This window comes from Giraffa tippelskirchi, chromosome 1 (genome assembly GCF_054371585.1).
Source record: "Giraffa tippelskirchi isolate mGirTip1 chromosome 1, T2T-mGirTip1v1.2.pri, whole genome shotgun sequence".
NCBI classification, from domain to species: Eukaryota; Metazoa; Chordata; class Mammalia; order Artiodactyla; family Giraffidae; genus Giraffa; species Giraffa tippelskirchi.
Window position 1 is genome coordinate 110,300,464 of NC_137275.1, and position 22,279 is coordinate 110,322,742.

The 22,279-nt window shown below is 51.6% G+C and overlaps 2 protein-coding genes and 2 long non-coding RNA genes across 6 annotated transcripts in view; 2 read left to right on the plus strand and 2 right to left on the minus strand.

Moving 5' to 3' along the window:
• Nucleotides 1–20,682, minus strand: part of LOC145505791 (uncharacterized) — a 188,764-nt gene extending 168,082 nt beyond the window's left edge. The window contains exons 1-9 of the mRNA XM_081488689.1: nt 19,623–20,682; nt 18,318–18,419; nt 17,706–17,846; nt 16,967–17,116; nt 14,017–14,240; nt 12,013–12,244; nt 5,565–5,786; nt 3,111–3,260; nt 161–384 (exon numbers count right to left, since the gene is read on the minus strand). Of these exons, the coding sequence (XP_081344815.1) occupies nt 161–384; nt 3,111–3,260; nt 5,565–5,786; nt 12,013–12,244; nt 14,017–14,240; nt 16,967–17,116; nt 17,706–17,846; nt 18,318–18,419; nt 19,623–19,739 (1,562 nt within the window). The 5' untranslated portion in view covers nt 19,740–20,682. The remainder of the gene's footprint in view (nt 1–160; nt 385–3,110; nt 3,261–5,564; nt 5,787–12,012; nt 12,245–14,016; nt 14,241–16,966; nt 17,117–17,705; nt 17,847–18,317; nt 18,420–19,622) is intronic.
• Nucleotides 6,781–12,809, plus strand: LOC145507013 (uncharacterized). Its single transcript, XR_014054503.1, has 2 exons — nt 6,781–7,355; nt 9,734–12,809. It is a non-coding gene; the product is annotated as an uncharacterized LOC145507013 (long non-coding RNA).
• A 34-nt stretch (nt 20,683–20,716) lies between the features above and the next one.
• Nucleotides 20,717–22,279, minus strand: part of LOC145506074 (kazrin-A-like) — a 38,847-nt gene continuing 37,284 nt past the window's right edge. For all 3 annotated transcript variants that reach the window (XM_081489779.1, XM_081489768.1, XM_081489758.1), the window contains 2 exons: nt 21,751–21,817; nt 20,717–20,839 (listed from right to left, as the gene is read on the minus strand). In XM_081489779.1, the coding sequence (XP_081345905.1) occupies nt 21,801–21,817 (17 nt within the window). In that variant the 3' untranslated portion in view covers nt 20,717–20,839; nt 21,751–21,800. The remainder of the gene's footprint in view (nt 20,840–21,750; nt 21,818–22,279) is intronic.
• LOC145506851 (uncharacterized) lies at nt 21,153–21,949 on the plus strand. Its single transcript, XR_014054394.1, has 2 exons — nt 21,153–21,223; nt 21,736–21,949. It is a non-coding gene; the product is annotated as an uncharacterized LOC145506851 (long non-coding RNA).

The following is a 22,279-nucleotide window of genomic DNA, read 5'->3' on the forward strand; positions in this document are numbered from 1 at the left end:
GCTGACTGAGCTCTATAATCAAGGGCAATCTCAGAACTGAAAATTCTTGAAGCAGACTTGAAGTCAGTTTCCTTACTATGGAACACTCAGCCTTCTCTAAGGAGAAGACAGCTCCTCAGAGAAGCCGAGTTTCTGGGGAGCTCGGCTCGGGCTCACCCACCGGATCTCTTCGTTGATGGTGTCCAGCTGCTCCTGAAGCATCACAGTCAGAGTCTCGGCATCGCCCTGCCCGCTGGGCGACAGCAGAGCGGCCGAGCTGAAGAGGGTGGCCCTGTCGCCCCCGCCGTCAGACAAGTCTGCGTCACTCTCGAACGCCTGGGCCACGTTGGCCGGCACGCTGGCTTGCTGCGCGCGCTCCCAGTCCTTTTCCTTCAGGGTCTGCACCTGGGCACGAGAGGACCACGTCTCGTCAGCGACATTCAGGGCAGCTCAAGTCTATCAGGAACTGAACACAAGTTTACATGGAAGCCCCAACTGTGGATAAACGGGCCATGCTTATGAGACACTGCCATCTCTTAAGCGAGCAGTACTGAAGAAACAGGCAGGAGGAGAATCCACTTCCTAGATGGCCTGGTGACATTCAGGTCTTAGCGTGGATGGGAGGCAATCCTATGAGGTTATTCACAAGGGTGGGCCGATGGAGTCAGAGACAAAGTCCGAAAATTACAACAATACATCTGTGCCTCCATCAGCCAGGCTGAAGGAAAATAAGAAAAAGAAATCCTTCAGCTCCGCAGCCTCTGGGTCCACCTCAGCGGTCACCACTTGTGTTACTCACCGAGGAGCGCCATCCTCGCAGGTCCCCAGCCCTCCGTTTTCCAGGCTGGTCTGAACACGCACAGACAGGCGCAAGCAGGGCCAGCAGGGCTGGGAGGGCCAGCCCCCCGCGGGGCTCCTCCCGGGGCGCAGGCCCGCGGGCTGTTCTGGGGGACGGCCCCTCACACCGCAAGGCGGCTCTGTCACCAGAGACGTGCGGGAGAGGGCCTGCTGGGCTCCGAGCCGCCCTCCAGCTCTCACACCTCACACCCTTCTCTCTGGCACATCTCCCCCCGGCCCACTCTCACCCAGGTCCTGCCTTCTTTCCCAGACGTGACCTCAAAGCAGCCGAGGGGCAGCCTCGAGGTGCTGGCTTGCTGGCTCCCTGTCCCCCGTGGCCAGCGCCCTCGCCCCTGTCTTCGTCACGACCCCTCCCCAGGGCTGGGCCACCCCCTGCACTGGCTCCAGGACCACCTGCCATCATTCCTGCTCCTCTCCAGCGAACCAGCTGCATATGGCTTCACCCCCATCAGCTCAGCCAGCACGTCCTCTCCCTTCTCTCACCTTAAAATCGCACAAAGGGAACCAGCAGATTCCTCCTCCAGGGCTCCCTGCAGCGCCCACTGAGGGTCTCTGAGAGCTCCCTGGGAGAGGCCTCTACTGTCCCCCTCCCCGCCCAGTCTCCAGCTCTCTGCAAGCAGGCGGTGTGCCCCGCTCGCAGGGCAGCTCCCAGGGAGCTCTGAGGAACCCATGTTACCAAGCCCCCTCCTCTCCTTGCCCTCCCCCCACCCCAAGCATGTCTCTCCCTGGGCACCAGGCCCCGCCCTCCCTGGGGTTACTAGTCAGTCCCTTGCGCCCCTTCTCAACCTTGGAATGCGAGGCACCCCACAGCTCTACCCTTGCACCCCCTATCTCTCCACGGGCACCTGCCTGGTGACTTTACCTTGTCTGTGCCTTTAAACACCATCTGTATGCCCACGACCCAAGTCCACCTTGAGCTGAGTGAGGCCTCTCCTGGATCCAGGCCGGAACACTCAGCTGCTGACCTCACAGGTCCCCTGGACACCCCATGGGCTCATCCACCTCAACAGGGCTGAGGCCCGTCTCTTAGCTCCCTGCCCTGACAGCCCTCCTCAGCTCAGGAAACAGGCTCTGGCCTCGAGCTGCTCAGGCCTGAGCCCGGGGTCCTCCCTGATGCGGCCCTCTCTCTCCCTTATCTCCGCTTGTTGACACGACCCTTGATCTATCTCCGAGTGGCTACTTCTCTTCCGGCCTCCGGGTCTCTGTTCCAGGTCACCCTCCTGGTGTCACCTCGCTGGCCACCCTGTTCACACACGATCGTCCCCCCTCCTCTTAGACAACTCGGGCACTCTGGTCTCCTTCCCCTGCTCATTACTGTCCGACAGGCTGCGTGGGTTTAAAAACGGGTCCACAAATTCTTCCATCCTCCTCCCTTCAAGAGGCAGAGGGGGCAACTCCTGCTCAGCCCCTGAGCGAGGCAGGACTTCGCAGCTCACTCTCGCAAACAGAACTGAAGGTGTGCGGCTTCCGAGACCGGGGCGCGAAAGGCCCCGGGCTACATCCCGCGCTCTCGCTCTCAGAGGGTGTTCTGAGGAAAGCCAGGCCATGAAGAGGTCCACACGGCAGGGACCTGGGCCTGTCCCCACCAGCCAGGTGAGTCTGAAAGCCTGCCATCCAGCCCTGGGGGGCCTTCCCATGTTTGCGTCCTCAGGAGGCCCTGAACCAGGCCCACCTGCTGCAAAGCACAGAAACTGGACTGTGACCTGCTCACTGGGAAGTCACTAAGCTTTGCAGTGATTTGTTACATGGCAGTGGATAAAGAACGCACACGGTTTTTAATTCACTGCTGGAGTCCTAGTTCTGACGATGTCTGGCCCAAACTAGCTGCTCACTGAACATGGCAGCTCAAAACACAGACATGTATGAAAAATTACATGCCATAAATGAGGCGAAAATACAAAGGTACTTAAACTTCCAATGAGAATTCTTCTCACTATAAAATGATGGGTATGTGTATCCATTTACTCGCAGGATGATTTCAATCAAAACGGTGCTAATTAGTACTGTGCTGGGCCTCACAGTAGGCCACAAGTTATCAAAATTGGTTCTTTTAAGAAAAAAAAGCATGCCTTAAAAGGAAACTCGTAGCCAGAAAAAGGAAAATGGGAAGACATAAAGCGATCTATCAACGCTTTGTTCCAAAACCATTTCAGGACCACAGTGTGAGGGGGCAGGTGCCTTACAACGTGGGAGTCACATGAAAAGGTGTTTACCTTCCTTCCTCAGGAATTCACCACTATAAAAGTCAGACACAGTTCAGTAAAAGCCGTTACCTGTCGATGCATAGAATCCTTATCTGCGATTTCATTTTCAAGTTTATCATTGAGGTCGTCGTGCACAGAGGTGGCTTCGCGCTGGGCGGCAAGGTAGCATCTCTCAAGGGTAGTGATTCGCACCTCCACGTCCGTGTTCTGGACCATGGCCTACACCGGGCATTGCAGAGTAGAAAAGGTAAGTCATTATCATGGAACATTCCGATACACGTACGCGTGAAAAAGTTGGACTAAATCCTAAGTTTCAACTCAAAAATAAAGTTAGCGTCCTCAAAATTAAAGTCCTAGACACGGCAGTTTCCTCGGACGTGAGCAAAAACGTGCCTACTTAAAATGTCACATTTGCCACGATTGGCACCCATATGTCTGTATTAACGTTCTGTCTGGCCACTCGGTTTCCCAAGCTTCTCTTCAACATAATCAACCCAAACAGCAAAGAGTATACTAAACTACCCTGTTATTGCATGAATTCCAGGAGGAATGGTATCTGGCATGAAGTCACGACCTCTGTCTGCTACACCACACAGGCGGACTGGATCCACAAGAGGGAGGGACCTTCGACAGATCCAACAGGGACCTCTGAGGCTCGTTTCCTCGGGTAAAAGTCGGAAAACTCTCATGCAATTTCCTCAGAATTCAAGTAATAGTAATGAGTGGAAACAGAAGTCAAAGTTTAACACAACTGGAAGCAGCCTTCTCAAGCCTAATTCTTCTAAAGCAGACTTACACCACATGTATGAAAGGGTCAAACCAGGACCAGAACTTGCTGCTGGTGCAACTCCCGTCCGCCAGGTCAAAATCCACTGCAGGTCCCTCCGTAGTCGACTACTAAGTAACCAATGTGGGCAAAGGCCTGACATTAAAAGTGAAAGGTCTCAAGGCCGCTTTTCCCAGAATTCTCTACATATTGAACTCTGCCACCTAATCTCCTCCTGTTGCCAAAGAGTAGTGGGAAAAGGTTATACAAGCGTGCAAATATTCTGTTTTGAGTTCTCACCTTGAGCTCTCACAGAGAATTACTCACACCAAGCTACTAAACAAGGACACCTGCTGTAGCACATGTCGGAGGGGTTCTGTCTGAGACGGTCTCACGGGGGAGGGGTGGGGCAGGGTGGGCGCTGTCTGCCTGCCTACAAAGGAGAGGTGAGGCTCACAGGAGGAGGCCCGAACCCTCAGCACTCTTCTCTTTTCACAATGACCGTTAGGCAGTTTCTCATCAATCATGACAGCCGCAGACACGACCACCAGAAACATCATGACTCTACATGGTTACACAGCACGGGCCTGAGGCTCTGAGGGTGAGCAAACGCCACTCGACCTGTCTGACCGCCGGTATCAATGTCACACATCCCCTCAAGGAGCAGAACCTCAGAAAACTAGAGAAGACGGCCAGGCAAGCTGCCTCAGCAGGGGCCACACAGCGGGCTCCCATCTCTCCGAGAGAACGGGCTCCACAGACGTCACCAGACTCGCCTGAGTGAACCCGAAGGAAATTTCAGCATCATCAGGTATACATTCGACAGGCAGGTGGGGGGGATGAACTGGGAGACTGGGGTTGACGTATGTACACTACTGAGACTATGCGTAAAGTCAACAACGAGTAAGGACCTACTCTACAGCACAGGGCAGTCTACTCAGGGCTCTGTGGTGAAGTAAATGGGTAGGAAATCTAAAAAGAGGGATATATGTAGACACACACACACGTGTATATATATATATATATATATATATATATATATATATATATATATAAATATAAATATAAATATAAATATATATATATATATGACGGATTCACTTTGCTGTACAGCAGACATTGACACAGCAGTGTAAAGCAACTGCTAACTGCTAAGTCGCTTCGGTCGTGTCCGACTCTGTGCGACCCCACAGACGGTAGCCCACCAGGCTCCCCTGTCCCTGGGATTCTCCAGGCAAGAATACTGGAGTGGGTTGCCATTTCCTTCTCCAGTGTATCAAAGGGAAAAGTGAAAGTGAAGTCGCTCAGTTGTGTCCGACTCTTAGCGACCCCATGGACTGTAGCCTACCAGGCTCCTCCATCCATGGGATTTTCCAGGCAAGAGTACTGGAGTGGGGTACCATTGCCTTCTCCAAGAAAAAGGAAAGCAACTAGACTCCAATAAATGAATGAATGGATGAATGAATTTTTCAAAGAGGAACACACTGGGCACCCTAGAACTTGTAGAAATGAGGAGTCCACACCCAGGGTGAGCACAGCGCTAGGGATGCCCTCGTGTTGCTCCACTGCCAATGGACCGCCTGGACCAGGCCTCTTCTACCCCAGAGATCTCGACGCAGAGGCGGGGAGGCCGCCAGTCGCGGTCTCGCCAGCGCTCTGTGCTCCTACTCACGCAGCCATCCCAAAGCTCAGATCAGCCGGAGAACAAGGGACCCACATTCCACCTCAGGACAACAGACACGTCCGCTGTCACTCACTTCGCGGACATCCCGCTGTGGTTGTCTGTTCGCTTCCTCGGACGCGAGGAGCTCCTTCCTGGCCGTGTCCGGGTCCTCCTCCGGCTCTCTCACGTAGGCAGAGAGGTTTGCCAGGCACTCCTTCGACTGGCTCTGCTCCCCTGACTGCCTCTCGATGACCTCCTGGAGCTCGATCACCTTAGCCAGGTCTTCCTCGTGGCTTGGGGAGCCGTCGGAGGATCTCTAAGGGGGAAAGGAAGCCTTAGACAGACAGCCTTGTTTTGGGAGGGAGGGAACACAGCATTTCCGGGCAATCGGTGAGGTCAAAACTTTCTTCTGCACTCTGGGAGCTCACACGACCCTCACGGCCACTCAGATCTACATGGTGCATTGCTGACAGGTCCCAACAGCCCCGCACAGACTGGATGGTAAGGCGAGAACCAGACAGAGAGCGAGACCGAGGACTTGCCTTTCCATTGGTGCTTGGCATGTTTACTTGCTCGGGATTTACATCAAGCACCCCGTCCGTTAGTAGCTTTCCCCAGTTATTCTGCTCTTTAAGAATCATCTGCTAAACGTGAAGTCCACCGGACTTTAGGAAGCATCACTACGAACAAAGCTAGTGGAGCTGATGGAATTCCAGCTGAGCTATCTCAAATCCTGAAAGATGATGCTGTGAAAGTGCTATATTCAATATGCCAGCAAATATGGAAAACTCAGCGGTGGCCACAGGACTGGAAATGGTCAGTTTTCATCCCAATCCCAAAGAAAGGCAATGCCAAAGAATGCTCAAACTACCGCACAATGGCACTCATCTCACGTGCTAGTAAAGTAATGCTTAAAATTCTCTAAGCCAGGCTTCAGCGATAGGTGAACCGTGAACTTCCAGATGTTCAAGCTGATTTTAGAAAAGGCAGAGGAACCAGAGATCAAATTGCCAATATCTGCTGGATCATCGAAAAAGCAAGAGAGTTCCCGAAAAACATCGATTTCTGCTTTATGGACTATGCCAAACAAAGCCTTTGACTGTGTGGATCACAATCAACTGTGGAAAATTCTGAGAGAGATGGGAATACCAGACCATCTGACCTGTCTCTTGGGAAACCTGTACGCAGGTCAGGAAGCAACAGTTAGAACTGGACATGGAACAACAGACTGGTTCCAAATAGGAAAAGGAGGACGTCAAGGCTGTGTGTCCTTGTCACCCTGCTTATTTAACTTAGACGCAGGGTACATCATGAGAGACGCTGGGCTGGAAGAAACACAAGCTGGAATCGAGACTGCCGGGAGAAACATCAATAACCTCAGATATGCAGATGACACCACCCTTACGGCAGAAAGTGGAAAAGAACTAAAGAGCCTCTTGATGAAAGTGAAAGAGGAGAGTGAAAAAGTTGGCTTAAAGCTCAACGTTCAGAAAACTAAGATCATGGCATCAGGTCCCATCACCTCATGGGAAATAGATGGGGAAACTGTGGAAACAGTGTCAGACTTTATGTTTGGGGGCTCCAAAATCACTGCTGATGGTGACTGCAGCCACGAAACTGAAAGACGCTTACGCCTTGGAAGGAAGGTTTTGGCCAACTTAGATGGCATATTTAAAAGCAGAGACACTACTTTGCCAACAAAAGTCCGTCTAGTCAAGGCTATGGTTTTTCCAGTGGTCGTGTATGGATGTGAGAGTCGGACGGTGAAGAAAGCTGAGCGCCACAGAACTGATGCCTTTGAACTGTGGTGTGGGAGAAGACTCTTGAGAGTCCCTTGGAGTGCAAGGAGATCCGAACAGTCCATCCTAAAGGGGATCAATCCTGGGTGTTCATTGGAAGGACTGATGTTGAAGCTGAAACTCCAACACTTTGGCCACCTCATGCGAAGAGCTGACTCATTGGAAAAGACCCTAATGCTGGGAAGGATTGAGGGCAGGAGGAGAAGGGGACGACAGAGGATGAGATGGCTGGATGGCATCACTGACTCGATGGACATGGGTTTGGGTGGACTCCGGGAGCTGGTGACGGACAGGGAGGCCTGGCGTGCTGCGATTCATGGGGTTGCAAAGATTCGGACACGACTGAGCGACTGAACTCAACTGAAGTCTTCACTAAGAGATACTCTTCTATCAATCTCGAGGGGAGGGAGATGGGAGGGAGGTTCAAAAGGGAGGGGATATATGTGTACCTATGCCTGATTTTTCCTGCGATTTGACAGACAAGAACAAAATTCTGTAAAGCAATTATCCTTCAATTAAAAAATAAGCTAATTGAAAAAAAAAAAAAAGATCTCTCCTGGACGCCCAGCTTTTCCGCTGGTCCTGGGTCTGAGGACAGGAAACAGTGGTGGCAACAGTGTGGGGAACAGATAAACCCCTTCAGGGTCCAGACAGGTCTCACTTATACATGTGGGCGTGTGGTTCAGCCAGGGGAGGTTTTAGGAAGCATGCATGGAAAGTATTTTTATAAACAATGAGTGCGTCGTTTTAACCAACTAACCTGTGGCTTTGTAATGGGATTCTGTAAAGAATACTGATCCACTGCAGCTCCACAGGAGCTTGGTGACAACAAAGTGACTTACTGCAAAATACAGCTGAACTCGTTTAACAGCAGCTGGATAAACTGTGCACTCTCCCCTGATCTCTAACAACCACCCTCAGACAACAGAAGGCTACAAAAGCTAGAAATTATCCACATGGAACTGAAGAGGGATCAATCTCAAATTCAAGTTAAAAGAAGCATTTATAAAAATCAGAAAACAACAAAGAACAGAGCAGGGAAGTGACACACCTGGGCTGACTAGGACTGAATGCAGACAAACACCTGCCTCAAAGTCAGGGACCACGGCCAGGCCCTTCCCCCGGGCCTTGTCCTGAGAAAGGCCTCTGGGTCCCCAGCCTGGCACCCTCCGCCAGGATGGGAGCCCGCCCCACGGGTGCCCACGTGAGTCGGATGGGCAGTACCGTGTCCTCATTTAACAGGAGGGCAAAGCAGGCCACAAAGCGGGCAAGCGGCACACCCAGGTCACCAACCTCAGGGTGACGGAGCTACTCTGCTGTGCCCGGCAGAAGGGTTCCTGGGCACTGAGCTGCCTGAACCGGAGCGCGGCTGCCCAAGTCCTGTGGGAAGGCCCCAGGAGTGCTCCATCAGCGGGCTGGGAGCAGGAGAGGGACAAGGAAGGCCAGCCCTCAGGCCACTGGACTCCAACAACAGGGGCTCATCCAAGTGACCCGAGGGGAGAGGCAGCGAGCTCCCTCCTGAGGCTCCCTCCATCAGGGTTGCTGTGATGGACAGGAGGGCCTCTGGAGGAAAGCGGGATGGACGGCACCACGGTTAAGTGTCCAGGCTCTGATCAGACCAGTCTGCACCGCACCGCTGGGTATGCGAGCCTGGGCACGGTGCCCGGCCTCTCTAAGCCTCAGTGTCCATATCTGCTGAATGGGGATAACAGCAGCCTGGACCTCACCTGGGTGTCTGCGGGATTAGATGACGGGCTCAGAAAGCACTGGACACGGTGCCTGGCACACAGAGTCTCCTGCACACTGCTACCCACCGTCATTAAATTGGCTTCCCCCAAATCTAATATCTATGGCTCTGATTCAGTCATTTCTTTTAAGAAAACACTACGTGGAAATTCCATGGTGGTCCAGAGGTGAGGACTTGGCACTTTCACTTTCACACCGGTCTGATCCCTGGTTGGGGAACTAACATCCCATTAGCTGTGCAGTATGGCCAAAAAAATAAGTAAAGAAAATTTTAAAAATAATAAATACTACTATGTCTATTATAAATAAGCATGAGATGATTAGAAGGCAAACAAGTGGGAGAAAGGCAAACTGTTACAATTGTCCCAACCAATGACCTATTTCCAACAGAACCATCAGTTCAGTTCAGTTCAGTTCAGTTCCGTTCCGTTCAGTCGCTCAGTCGTGTCTGACTCTTTGCGACCCCATGAATTGTAGCACGCCAGGCCTCCCTGTCCATCACTAACTCCCGGAGTCCACCCAAACCCATGTCCATCGAGTCAGTGATGCCATCCAGCCATCTCATCCTCTATTGTCCCCTTCTCCTCCTGCCCCCAATCCTACCCAGCATTAGGGTCTTTTCCAATGAGTCAACTCTTCGCGTGAGGTGGCCAAAGTACTGGAGTTTCAGCTTCAAAATCAGTCCTTCCAATGAACACCCAGGATTGATCTCCTTTAGGATGGATTGATTGCATCATCAGCATATTTTAAGTGGTGGGCGAGTTTCATTACTTCTATTAAAATGTCAATCATCCACCAGTACGTAACCACATAGTGTTCATTCACTAACACGATAAGGACTCTAATACTTCACAGAGAAACAAAGGCATGCTAAATTACTAAATAGTTTACCTTTCGACGATGCTTCCTTAACTCACTAGACTGATAGATGCATGCAAAGAAATGAAGAGAAACCAGATTTATTGCGACTTTGAAGCTAAAAATTCAAGAATCAATATAGGCAAAGACAGTAAAGCAAAAATGACGGCAAACATATAAGTGAGATGTAGATTTAGAGAACATGTAACTGGAAACAGAACAATTTGTTGGACCACATTAGTTAAATAAGCTATTCAAGATTTACTAGAGAAACACTATACATTATTCCTCAGGAAGATACAATTCTATTACAACATCATGATTTGTTAAAGCACAGCACTGTGTACAACAAAGGGCCTTAACAGTTGTCTGTTCTCAGCCAAACCTCTCTATAAGTTAGTTTCTCTTAATAAAAAAAACATGTTATACTTTAAAATAGTAATTTAACTGACGAGGAAGTTGCCGTAATACCTATTTTAACACTGAACAGATCTAACCACCTGTTGGACATTAATGTAAAATCGTTACCTAGAATTTGATTTCAAACTTCTGAAAATAAATTCATTAAAGCAGGTACCCTATGAAAATATGTAAGAATGAAAGCTAGCGTAACAGCAGGTGGAGTCTTCACATTTTATGAACCATAGAAGATACTTTGTAAAAGAGTCTCGTAGAGACATTAAGCATGCAAAAGCTGATGAGATTTACAGTCTCAAATACAAGCACCAACACAGAAAGGATGTTGTGTCAAAAGTCCATTAATTCTACACATAAGAGGATCATTTCTTCAGGTAAGCATAATCTCAGTTATGAATTACACAGGTTCTGTAGTGTATCATCCATCTACATTATGCTTGTAACTGCACAGTGATAACAATAATTCAAACTTAGTGCTATGGGGGAAAAACACCATTTAATGAGACATGAAGACAAAGCAGAAACCCGACTAAGGGGACACACGCTGTGGACCCCAGACTGCTATGACCAGAGCAAGTGGGAGGACGGGGGAGGGGAGATGGATGGGTAAACTACAGCCTCGGGGGGGTGCGGTTGTGGGAAGCTGGGGTCTGGATTGATGACAACGAAGCAGACAACAGGATGAGACAGGAAATCAAAACCAACGATGAAAGCAGACACACCGTCAGAGAACTCCAGCAACAAGAAAAAATATACAGAACTGTTCTTTTACAAATACTCGGAAAGAAATCAAGCATGAAACCACAGAGAAATCGTCAAAGAATACACACTATCAACTAATTGGCCAGTGATGCATATTATAAAACCAATGTGTCAAAAGACCACAAAATAGACCAGTTATCACTTCACATGCTGCTAAAATGATTCACAGTTAATTTAATTATATGCTGACTAACAATGCAGCTAACATGAAATGGGTGGTAACAAAAAAAGTGATAATACAAGTGCAGTTACAAAGCAGAGTGTTGTAGACATGATTTCACAGGGTAAACAGCAATGCGCTCAGGAAACCTAAGCTAAACATGGAAGAAAGCAGGAACATGCGCTTCAGAGCTGCACACTCTGTCACCAAAAGCCCTAGGTCGTCATCCCATTTTTAGACTCAGAAGAGTGAGGAAGCCCAACTTCTTCCCTGGGGCCCTGGGGCACCAGGCTTTTAACCTGGTTTCACACCCAGAGCTGGCCTGAGCGTGCAGCCAGGTCCAGCAGCAAGCAGACCAGTTTAGATTCTTGGTTTTGTTCCCACCGCATGGCCTGCAGCCTGCAGCCAGGTATCCCCAATGAAAAATGTGCTGCGTGGGTCTCACACGCCAGGAGAGCTGCCTATGGTTACTTTCACAAGGCTGTCTACTCGGTGACAACAGCAACTTCCCTGCACCTGCTGTGTCCAGCACAGGCCGGGCCCAACGTTACAGAGGCAGGCCCTGGCTGAGTTCATGATGACGTGCTAAGCCGGTGGTCCAAATATCAAGACTAATTTGTTGCTGTGCGAGTATGGAATGATTAAAGACTAGGCAGTTTTTAAAAATCTTAGACCTCTAAGCGTAGCAAATGTACCTGAGTTTCTTCTGGGTAAAAACAGAAAAAACAAAAAACAAACAAACAAAAAAGAAAGCCAGTGTGCTGGGGGAGGGACGTGGCAGGGAGGAGGCAGACACATACCAGAGTCTTGATGTCCCGCTGGTCTACTTTCCGCGCCGAGCTGTGCCGCCTCCTTGGGGGCTTGGCGCGCCCACTGCTGGGCGGGCAGGAGCTGGCGAGCGAGGAGGCGGGACACAGGTTGAGGGAGCTCGAGGATTTACAACAACGAAGGTTGCCTAAGCTCCCCTTGCCCACCCTGCTCTCAGTATCCTCGGCCCGCTGCTCCGTGTTCTCCTTCTCTTCTTCGATCAACCTAAAATAGAATAAAACCCGTCACCTGCCTTTGTCAGCAGAGGAACGTGTCTGGACAACAAATGTGGGCTTGCATTCTGTGTCACGATTAGCATATTCCAGGAACAGTTGCTCAATTAACATCTCAGCAAAAAGGTTCAACTTTCCCTCTTTTCAATATTCTCAAACTTAGAATAACTTATCCTTGAGTCTTACAAAGTGGCCCCTGATCATTCTCGTTTGATTTGACTGGTTTACTCTAACATTCTGACGGGGCCTGGGTGGCGCCTCTCTCCCTGTGAGGAGATAACCTGAAGTTGACAACCTTTACCTTCCCTGCTCTCAGGGCAGAGATGCACGGCAGTGCCTCAAGTCTATTCCGCTGGGAATCAGGAACTCTGTACAATCAAAACAGTGAGCCACGAACAAGCTGGAGTTTCTAAACACAAGTCTCTAGACCAGATGAAGTGCTGAATTGATTTTTTTATTTTTTAGGTTGTCTATGTACAAATGCATCACTTGATGAAGTTCTCCACCAGCTTTGTGTGAGTTTCTGGACTCATGTCAATGTGCTGCATTAACCTAGAATTCACAGTTACTGCTCTTCTCCCCTAATGTCTCGCGGATGATGTTATATAGCAGTTTAAATATTCGATTATGCATATAACATGATTTTCAAAATAAAATACAAGATTCTCGCAGGTCGTCACCTCTCCAGTTTCACTTCTCCTTATACACCCTGAAAGTTTTTCACTGTTGATAACAAGTTGATGGAAAGAATTTACCATTTACCTCAAGTCAACATGTTACCTAAGGAAAAATCACTTTTACCTGACAACATGCTGTAAAAATAAACATATTAATATGTAACCGTTCCGTATTTCCTGGGGGAGGGGGAAAGACAATCTTTCTGAGCTGTCTGTGCTCAAACACGGCCCACAAAGCAGTCTGTCTCAGCGTCAAACGTGCAGGCGGCACCACCTGCGTTTGCTGGTTGTGCCCTTCACCCCTGCCTTTCCCCCGGGCCCCCCGCACTCGGCTGACAGGAACGGGCACCTCGGCCTGGGCTGACGTGACAAGAACAGTCTGAGCAGCAGCTCTGCCAGGTCCTGTGCAGGGTCACCGGCCTGTGGCCACTCTGAACGTGGACAAGGGACAGGAGGCAGAGCTGTGCGGGTGCGGCACCAGGCTGGCCTCGGGGCCCCCAGCCACCTGGCCGCACCCAGACCCAAGGCCCCTGCTCGCCATGAGGCGGGCCTTTGGATTCTATCCCGTTTGTAAACTGTTATAACAGCCCAGACGGTGTCTACAGAAAACATCTCACAGACACTGATGAGTTGAGAAGAACTCAAACACATGTCCTTGGACCACTGTCGTACAACAAGCCAATCTTCACACTGTATTAAGTTCAAAAGGAAAATGCAGATCTGAGGGGGAATTTGCCACCCCAAAACCCCAGCTTTTCTGTTTCAGGTGGCTTTTCACCAGAATGTGGGAGGCTCCGAGGGACACACGAGGGCGAACCTTCAGTGCTGGAGGGTGCACGGGCCGCAGGGGACACTGTCACGGCACCTCACCCACCTTGGGGCTCAGAGCTGGTGGGGGGACACCCCACAACGCCCCCCACAGCCCTGGCTGACTGAGCTCTATAATCAAGGGCAATCTCAGAACTGAAAATTCTTGAAGCAGACTTGAAGTCAGTTTCCTTACTATGGAACACTCAGCCTTCTCTAAGGAGAAGACAGCTCCTCAGAGAAGCCGAGTTTCTGGGGAGCTCGGCTCGGGCTCACCCACCGGATCTCTTCGTTGATGGTGTCCAGCTGCTCCTGAAGCATCACAGTCAGAGTCTCGGCATCGCCCTGCCCGCTGGGCGACAGCAGAGCGGCCGAGCTGAAGAGGGTGGCCCTGTCGCCCCCGCCGTCAGACAAGTCTGCGTCACTCTCGAACGCCTGGGCCACGTTGGCCGGCACGCTGGCTTGCTGCGCGCGCTCCCAGTCCTTTTCCTTCAGGGTCTGCACCTGGGCACGAGAGGACCACGTCTCGTCAGCGACATTCAGGGCAGCTCAAGTCTATCAGGAACTGAACACAAGTTTACATGGAAGCCCCAACTGTGGATAAACGGGCCATGCTTATGAGACACTGCCATCTCTTAAGCGAGCAGTACTGAAGAAACAGGCAGGAGGAGAATCCACTTCCTAGATGGCCTGGTGACATTCAGGTCTTAGCGTGGATGGGAGGCAATCCTATGAGGTTATTCACAAGGGTGGGCCGATGGAGTCAGAGACAAAGTCCGAAAATTACAACAATACATCTGTGCCTCCATCAGCCAGGCTGAAGGAAAATAAGAAAAAGAAATCCTTCAGCTCCGCAGCCTCTGGGTCCACCTCAGCGGTCACCACTTGTGTTACTCACCGAGGAGCGCCATCCTCGCAGGTCCCCAGCCCTCCGTTTTCCAGGCTGGTCTGAACACGCACAGACAGGCGCAAGCAGGGCCAGCAGGGCTGGGAGGGCCAGCCCCCCGCGGGGCTCCTCCCGGGGCGCAGGCCCGCGGGCTGTTCTGGGGGACGGCCCCTCACACCGCAAGGCGGCTCTGTCACCAGAGACGTGCGGGAGAGGGCCTGCTGGGCTCCGAGCCGCCCTCCAGCTCTCACACCTCACACCCTTCTCTCTGGCACATCTCCCCCCGGCCCACTCTCACCCAGGTCCTGCCTTCTTTCCCAGACGTGACCTCAAAGCAGCCGAGGGGCAGCCTCGAGGTGCTGGCTTGCTGGCTCCCTGTCCCCCGTGGCCAGCGCCCTCGCCCCTGTCTTCGTCACGACCCCTCCCCAGGGCTGGGCCACCCCCTGCACTGGCTCCAGGACCACCTGCCATCATTCCTGCTCCTCTCCAGCGAACCAGCTGCATATGGCTTCACCCCCATCAGCTCAGCCAGCACGTCCTCTCCCTTCTCTCACCTTAAAATTGCACAAAGGGAACCAGCAGATTCCTCCTCCAGGGCTCCCTGCAGCGCCCACTGAGGGTCTCTGAGAGCTCCCTGGGAGAGGCCTCTACTGTCCCCCTCCCCGCCCAGTCTCCAGCTCTCTGCAAGCAGGCGGTGTGCCCCGCTCGCAGGGCAGCTCCCAGGGAGCTCTGAGGAACCCATGTTACCAAGCCCCCTCCTCTCCTTGCCCTCCCCCAACCCCAAGCATGTCTCTCCCTGGGCACCAGGCCCCGCCCTCCCTGGGGTTACTAGTCAGTCCCTTGCGCCCCTTCTCAACCTTGGAATGCGAGGCACCCCACAGCTCTACCCTTGCACCCCCTATCTCTCCACGGGCACCTGCCTGGTGACTTTACCTTGTCTGTGCCTTTAAACACCATCTGTATGCCCACGACCCAAGTCCACCTTGAGCTGAGTGAGGCCTCTCCTGGATCCAGGCCGGAACACTCAGCTGCTGACCTCACAGGTCCCCTGGACACCCCATGGGCTCATCCACCTCAACAGGGCTGAGGCCCGTCTCTTAGCTCCCTGCCCTGACAGCCCTCCTCAGCTCAGGAAACAGGCTCTGGCCTCGAGCTGCTCAGGCCTGAGCCCGGGGTCCTCCCTGATGCGGCCCTCTCTCTCCCTTATCTCCGCTTGTTGACACGACCCTTGATCTATCTCCGAGTGGCTACTTCTCTTCCGGCCTCCGGGTCTCTGTTCCAGGTCACCCTCCTGGTGTCACCTCGCTGGCCACCCTGTTCACACACGATCGTCCCCCCTCCTCTTAGACAACTCGGGCACTCTGGTCTCCTTCCCCTGCTCATTACTGTCCGACAGGCTGCGTGGGTTTAAAAACGGGTCCACAAATTCTTCCATCCTCCTCCCTTCAAGAGGCAGAGGGGGCAACTCCTGCTCAGCCCCTGAGCGAGGCAGGACTTCGCAGCTCACTCTCGCAAACAGAACTGAAGGTGTGCGGCTTCCGAGACCGGGGCGCGAAAGGCCCCGGGCTACATCCCGCGCTCTCGCTCTCAGAGGGTGTTCTGAGGAAAGCCAGGCCATGAAGAGGTCCACACGGCAGGGACCTGGGCCTGTCCCCACCAGCCAGGTGAGTCTGAAAGCCTGCCATCCAGCCCTGGGGGGCCTTCCCATGTTTGCGTCCTCAGGAGGCCCTGAACCAGGCCCACCTGCTGCAAAGCACAGAAACTGGACTGTGACCTGCTCACTGGGAAGTCACTAAGCTTTGCAGTGATTTGTTACATGGCAGTGGATAAAGAACGCACACGGTTTTTAATTCACTGCTGGAGTCCTAGTTCTGACGATGTCTGGCCCAAACTAGCTGCTCACTGAACATGGCAGCTCAAAACACAGACATGTATGAAAAATTACATGCCATAAATGAGGCGAAAATACAAAGGTACTTAAACTTCCAATGAGAATTCTTCTCACTATAAAATGATGGGTATGTGTATCCATTTACTCGCAGGATGATTTCAATCAAAACGGTGCTAATTAGTACTGTGCTGGGCCTCACAGTAGGCCACAAGTTATCAAAATTGGTTCTTTTAAGAAAAAAAAGCATGCCTTAAAAGGAAACTCGTAGCCAGAAAAAGGAAAATGGGAAGACATAAAGCGATCTATCAACGCTTTGTTCCAAAACCATTTCAGGACCACAGTGTGAGGGGGCAGGTGCCTTACAACGTGGGAGTCACATGAAAAGGTGTTTACCTTCCTTCCTCAGGAATTCACCACTATAAAAGTCAGACACAGTTCAGTAAAAGCCGTTACCTGTCGATGCATAGAATCCTTATCTGCGATTTCATTTTCAAGTTTATCATTGAGGTCGTCGTGCACAGAGGTGGCTTCGCGCTGGGCGGCAAGGTAGCATCTCTCAAGGGTAGTGATTCGCACCTCCACGTCCGTGTTCTGGACCATGGCCTACACCGGGCATTGCAGAGTAGAAAAGGTAAGTCATTATCATGGAACATTCCGATACACGTACGCGTAAAAAAGTTGGACTAAATCCTAAGTTTCAACTCAAAAATAAAGTTAGCGTCCTCAAAATTAAAGTCCTAGACACGGCAGTTTCCTCGGACGTGAGCAAAAACGTGCCTACTTCAAATGTCACATTTGCCACGACTGGCACCCATCTGTCTTAACGTTCTGTCTGGCCACTCGGTTTATCAAGCTTCTTTTCTATATAATAAACCCCAACAGCAAACAAAAAGTATACTAAACTACCCTGTTATTGCAAGAATTCCAGGAGGAAAGGTATCTGGCATGAAGTCAGGACCTCAGGAGTCAGGAGTGTGGTGGGCTACAGTCCACAGGGTCGCAAGGACTTGGACATGACTGAGCACGTACGCAGGCAACACTTTTTAACCATATAAAACTCTGACTTCGTACAGAAAAAATGTATTTACAAAAATTCAAGAAGCTCAAAAGTCAACTAGTTACATAAATACGTGCATCATCCACCTAACAAGGCAGCAAGTGTACAAATTCAGGACGGCCGGGTGGCTGGTACCTTCTCGCCCAGGGCCTTGTGGTGCTCGAAGAGTGACTTCAGTGCCCTGAGCACCTCCACCTCGCTGGTCATGCCGGCTGGGGACGTGCGGAGGGATGGCACGTACCGGGAAACCAGGCGCTCCAGGCGCTCCAGCAGCAGCTGCAGGGCAGGGCCAAAGGAGCGCCGTCAACCTCATTCTTGAACTCAGGCCCAATAACTCCTCTCAGCCACACGCTAAAGCTGAAACCACGCTAAGGCAAGTCGGAATCCCGCCAGTTCAGTCTCAAGTTAGAGTGGACTTCCCCAGTGGCCCGGTAGTTAAGACTCCGCACTTCAGCAGGGGACATAGGTTTTAATCCCTGGTCGGGGAACTAAGATCCCACACAAAGTGGAGCATGGACAAAAATGTAAGTTAAGAGAACTCTCCCCTCAAATGTACTAAAATTACATTAGCTCTCATCATAAATTTGAAGCAAGGTATGAGAACCCCGAACTGATCCACCTTGGTCTGCTCAGTGGGAAGATGTGAAAAATGACTTGAAAACCAGACCGAGTTTAAAGACAGCAACAGAGAGCCCAGTGGTGACCCCCACGGGGCAAAGGGCAACACGTGAGAATCCCCCTACTGACCCTGGTGTTGCTCCTTTCCGCTTTCAGCTCAGCAATTTCTTCTTCTCGTTCAAGAAGCTGCTCCCTGCATACCTTTAGTTCTTTCGTAAGTTCTATAAACTCCTAGAAGACAGTGAAATGAGTAAGTAACTACATGCAAACACAAATTAAAAAGAGAGCGAGCTGCTGAAGACTGACCCTGTCAAGTCTCTCTAGGCTCCACACAAAGGATCTCCTTGTCCCTCCAGAGAAGAGGGGGTCCCCCTGACCCACAGACCACACAGACCACCACAACTCAGACCGGCCTGCAGCCTCCACCTCGACCTGGCAGGCACGCGGCAGGGGAGAACCCGGAATCCAAGCCTGCCTTCTCAAGACCCAGGGACGTCTGAGAAACTTTCCTAAACAGAAATCCTAACAACAAAGTGGATAAAGAGATTCTTAAATGACACCCAGACAAGTGACCTAGAACCACTGGGCAGAGCGAAGAACAAAGGTAAGGTCTACAAGGCCACCAGGCTTTGGAGTGTTCCTCTGGGAAAAAGGCTGATGGCACCCCAAGGCCATCCGTTAGCCTGACTCCACTGAAGTCACACAGTCATTCAATAAACTGGTTAAAATGTTAAATTCACGTTATATGTATTTTACCACCATTTGCGTGCACATGGGGCCATCCACGTGGTGAACTCCCTCAAACTAAACCACACGGAGCCTTTCATTCTTCTGTTTTTCTTTGCAGAAATACAAAAATCCTGGGCTACGTATCCCCTACTACATACTGAGTATTCAGCACCCAGAACAGTGCCCAACTCTTGTGAGAGGCATGTAGTAGACATGTGAAGCTATGAGGGTGTACGTTATACACGTAAAGCAGTAGGTACCAGTCATTAAAATACTGGACCCACTGGCCTGTGCTCTGTTAAGATGGGAGACGTTAAGGGGCTTAGCATTTCTGCTTCAAGGACTGACTCTCTAGCTCGATCCACAGGCCCCAGAGACTCCTCCAGCCAGTATATCCCTTCTTTGGAAGAGGGGCGATAATAAGGGGCTTCGCCTTTCTGCTTCAAGGACTGACTCTATAGCTCAGTCCACGTGCCCCAGTGACTCCTCCAGCCAGTGTTGCCCTTCTTGTGGGGCCCCCGCCCATCCTCCACGCAGCACCTGCACAACCTCTTACAAGGTCCACCTGCTGGGGTCCGTCCTGCCCACTAAGGCCAAACGCCCTGGCCGGCAAGGCCCACAACCGTGCTAACAAAATGAAACACAAAGCCAACGCTTTGCCGGCTGAGGGCCAATCTAATGGGCCCAGACCCCGGCTGCTCTCACCTCAGGCCACTCTGCTTCCAGGACTTGGGCCGAGGCCAAGTTCTTCCTCCTCTTGGCCTTTGCCTTGGGCTTGCAGCACTGGAAAAGCCCCCAAAGGCGGGTCTTTCTGCGACCCATCCTCGCGGATGGGGGCAGCCCCCCACTAGGGGGCAACTGCTGATTCACAATCAGATGCCTCAGCACCCGAGCTATCACCACCGATCTCACACAATGACCACCGCTATTCACACTACGACCACCCCACTCTCACACACACTACTCTCACACACACAGCTCTCACACTATGACCACCGCTCTCACACTATGTCCACCAGCACCGGTGTCTCAAGAAGAAATGGCACGAAGGCTCTGCCTCCAGCACGTCTCCCAGGAGCCCGGAACCCGGAACCCACTCAGTCACAAGGGGCTCCATGGTAACAGGGGGGCTGGGCTCAGGCCCACCATCAAGGGCGCAGAGAAGGGGGAGGGGCTGCCAGAAAGACGGCAGGTGAGTGTGGGGTGTGGGAGAAGGAAGGCCGTGCCCACAGCTCAGGCCCACCGTCAAACATGACCCTGCAAGGTACTGGTTCACAGTCGAACCCAACAGGATGAACTGCTTCAGAAACCACCACCACTAGGAATAAGCGTATCTTCTAAGTGGACTTCTCCCCCTCCACCCACTAAACAAGCCTCCAGGGAGGCTAGTGAAAGGGCACCCCTGAACTCAAGGGCGTCCCCAGAACCCACCCAGGTGAGGAGGACTCACCACACTAGCTGCCCCTCACTCTCACCCTGAGCTCGGTCCTCCCTGACTGACTCTCTCAATCGAGCTCAGCAAGGGCTGGGCCAACCTCGCTCCAGGCACTTAAAATGAACCCACAGTGGGTACAGGGGTTCACTCAACCTGCTGCGAACTCGCTCTCTTAACTTCGACCCTGGGCGGTCAGACAACTCTGCCCTGTGAGGGCTGCACGGTGGAGGTTCAGGGGTGTCCCTGCCTCGAGCCCCAACAGCCAGCGCCTCCCAGACCCCGCCAGGTGCTGCCCCTTCCTCCGACCCCGAGTCCCCCACCCCCTCTCCCGGCTCCACTCCCACCCTCGCGGCTCCCCACTCACCGGGGCACAGGCCACACAGGCCACACGGCTCCTGGCTCAGCCGGGACCTCTGCTGTCACTTGAAGACCTCAGTCCCGAGGGTGCTTGGGGTCCTATATCCACCCATCTCAGCAATTACAGACTCTGGGAGAGACACAGGACAGTTTGGGGTGCCGCCCGCAGTTCACCCTGAACACATTCTGTTTTTTCGGCTTTACCTACTGGAGTTTTCTGAGATGTCTTTTGAAAACCTCAACTGTTGCTTTCAAAAAGACTGTAAAATCACTGTGCTCAAGTTTAAGAATAAAATCTTCATTTTCAACCTTAACGTGAAACTGGAGGGAAGACTAAAAGCAGTCATGTTTTCAAACTGAAAAAGCAAACCCGCACGTGACCACGTCACAGAATACACGTCACCGAACCCCTTCCTCCTCAGCCTTCTCCTCCACCACCAGCCAGTCAGGCTACAGCAGTGGGAGCGGCGTGAGGTCAGCCTGGGGCAGTTGGGGCTCTGCTAGTGCAGGAGATGTAAGAGATGTGGGTTCGATCCCTGGGTTGGAATGATCCCTAGAGGAGGGCATGGTAACCCACTCCAGTATTCTTGCCTGGAGATTCCCACGGACTGAGGAGCCTGGCAGGCTCCTCAGGCCATGGGGTTGCAAAGAGTTGGACATGATTCAAGCCACTGAGCATGCATGGACAGGTGCTCCACAGCCTCCCTGGGCCAGTGGGTGCCCTGCTAGGCAGCACAACCTCTCAGATGTCTCAGGGTGGGTCAACCTGGCCCTGAGCAACCAGGGACGAGAGAGGATGGTGGAGGAGGGAAGGACAGGGAGGTGTTAGGGGCCACTGGTAGAGGACAGAGGGGTGCAGGGTGGGAAAAAGAGGGGGGGGCAGGGAGGGAATTCGAGTCCTGATGGTCCAGGGACAAGCCGTCCCCTCTCTGAGTTGCCCTAACAGCTATGGAGACAGAAATTAGGACACTAATTCTGTCGCTCATCCCTCCACTCCTGATCCCACTCCTGATCTCCACTGCCCAGGAGAAAAACACTCACTTTCAGTGGCGTCTGTTGGAACCAGCAGCCATCTTCTCCTCTGAGATCCTTCAGGGGCTGCTGGTTTCTGTAAAACACAATGGAGAGCAGCCTTGGTCTTCATCGAGGATCCAAGATTACACAACTGAGCCTAGTAAACATTGTTCTGAAATTCTGGCAGATGCAGCCATAAGCAAAACAAAACCAATGCAGGATCTTTGAAGGGAGTGGACAAAAGAGTCGTTATTGGATATATGGTTGTATTCTTATCAAACTCGAATGGTTCAACACTAATACCTAAATGTGAATGTATGGATGGATGAATGTTAAAAATTATAACAGGCAATAAATTCTATAATGAATTATGAGTTGGATAAACTCATAAGGTTACAGAACACTGTAATACAAAGATACAGCCTCAACAAGAAATGAGAAATTGACCAAAGAAAAACACACATGGAGTTGAGGGATTATAAAACTCTTAAAATGCTAAATCTTTTCATAAGAAAAATATAGAACACCTGAAAGATCTCAATTCCTCCTAGATTAA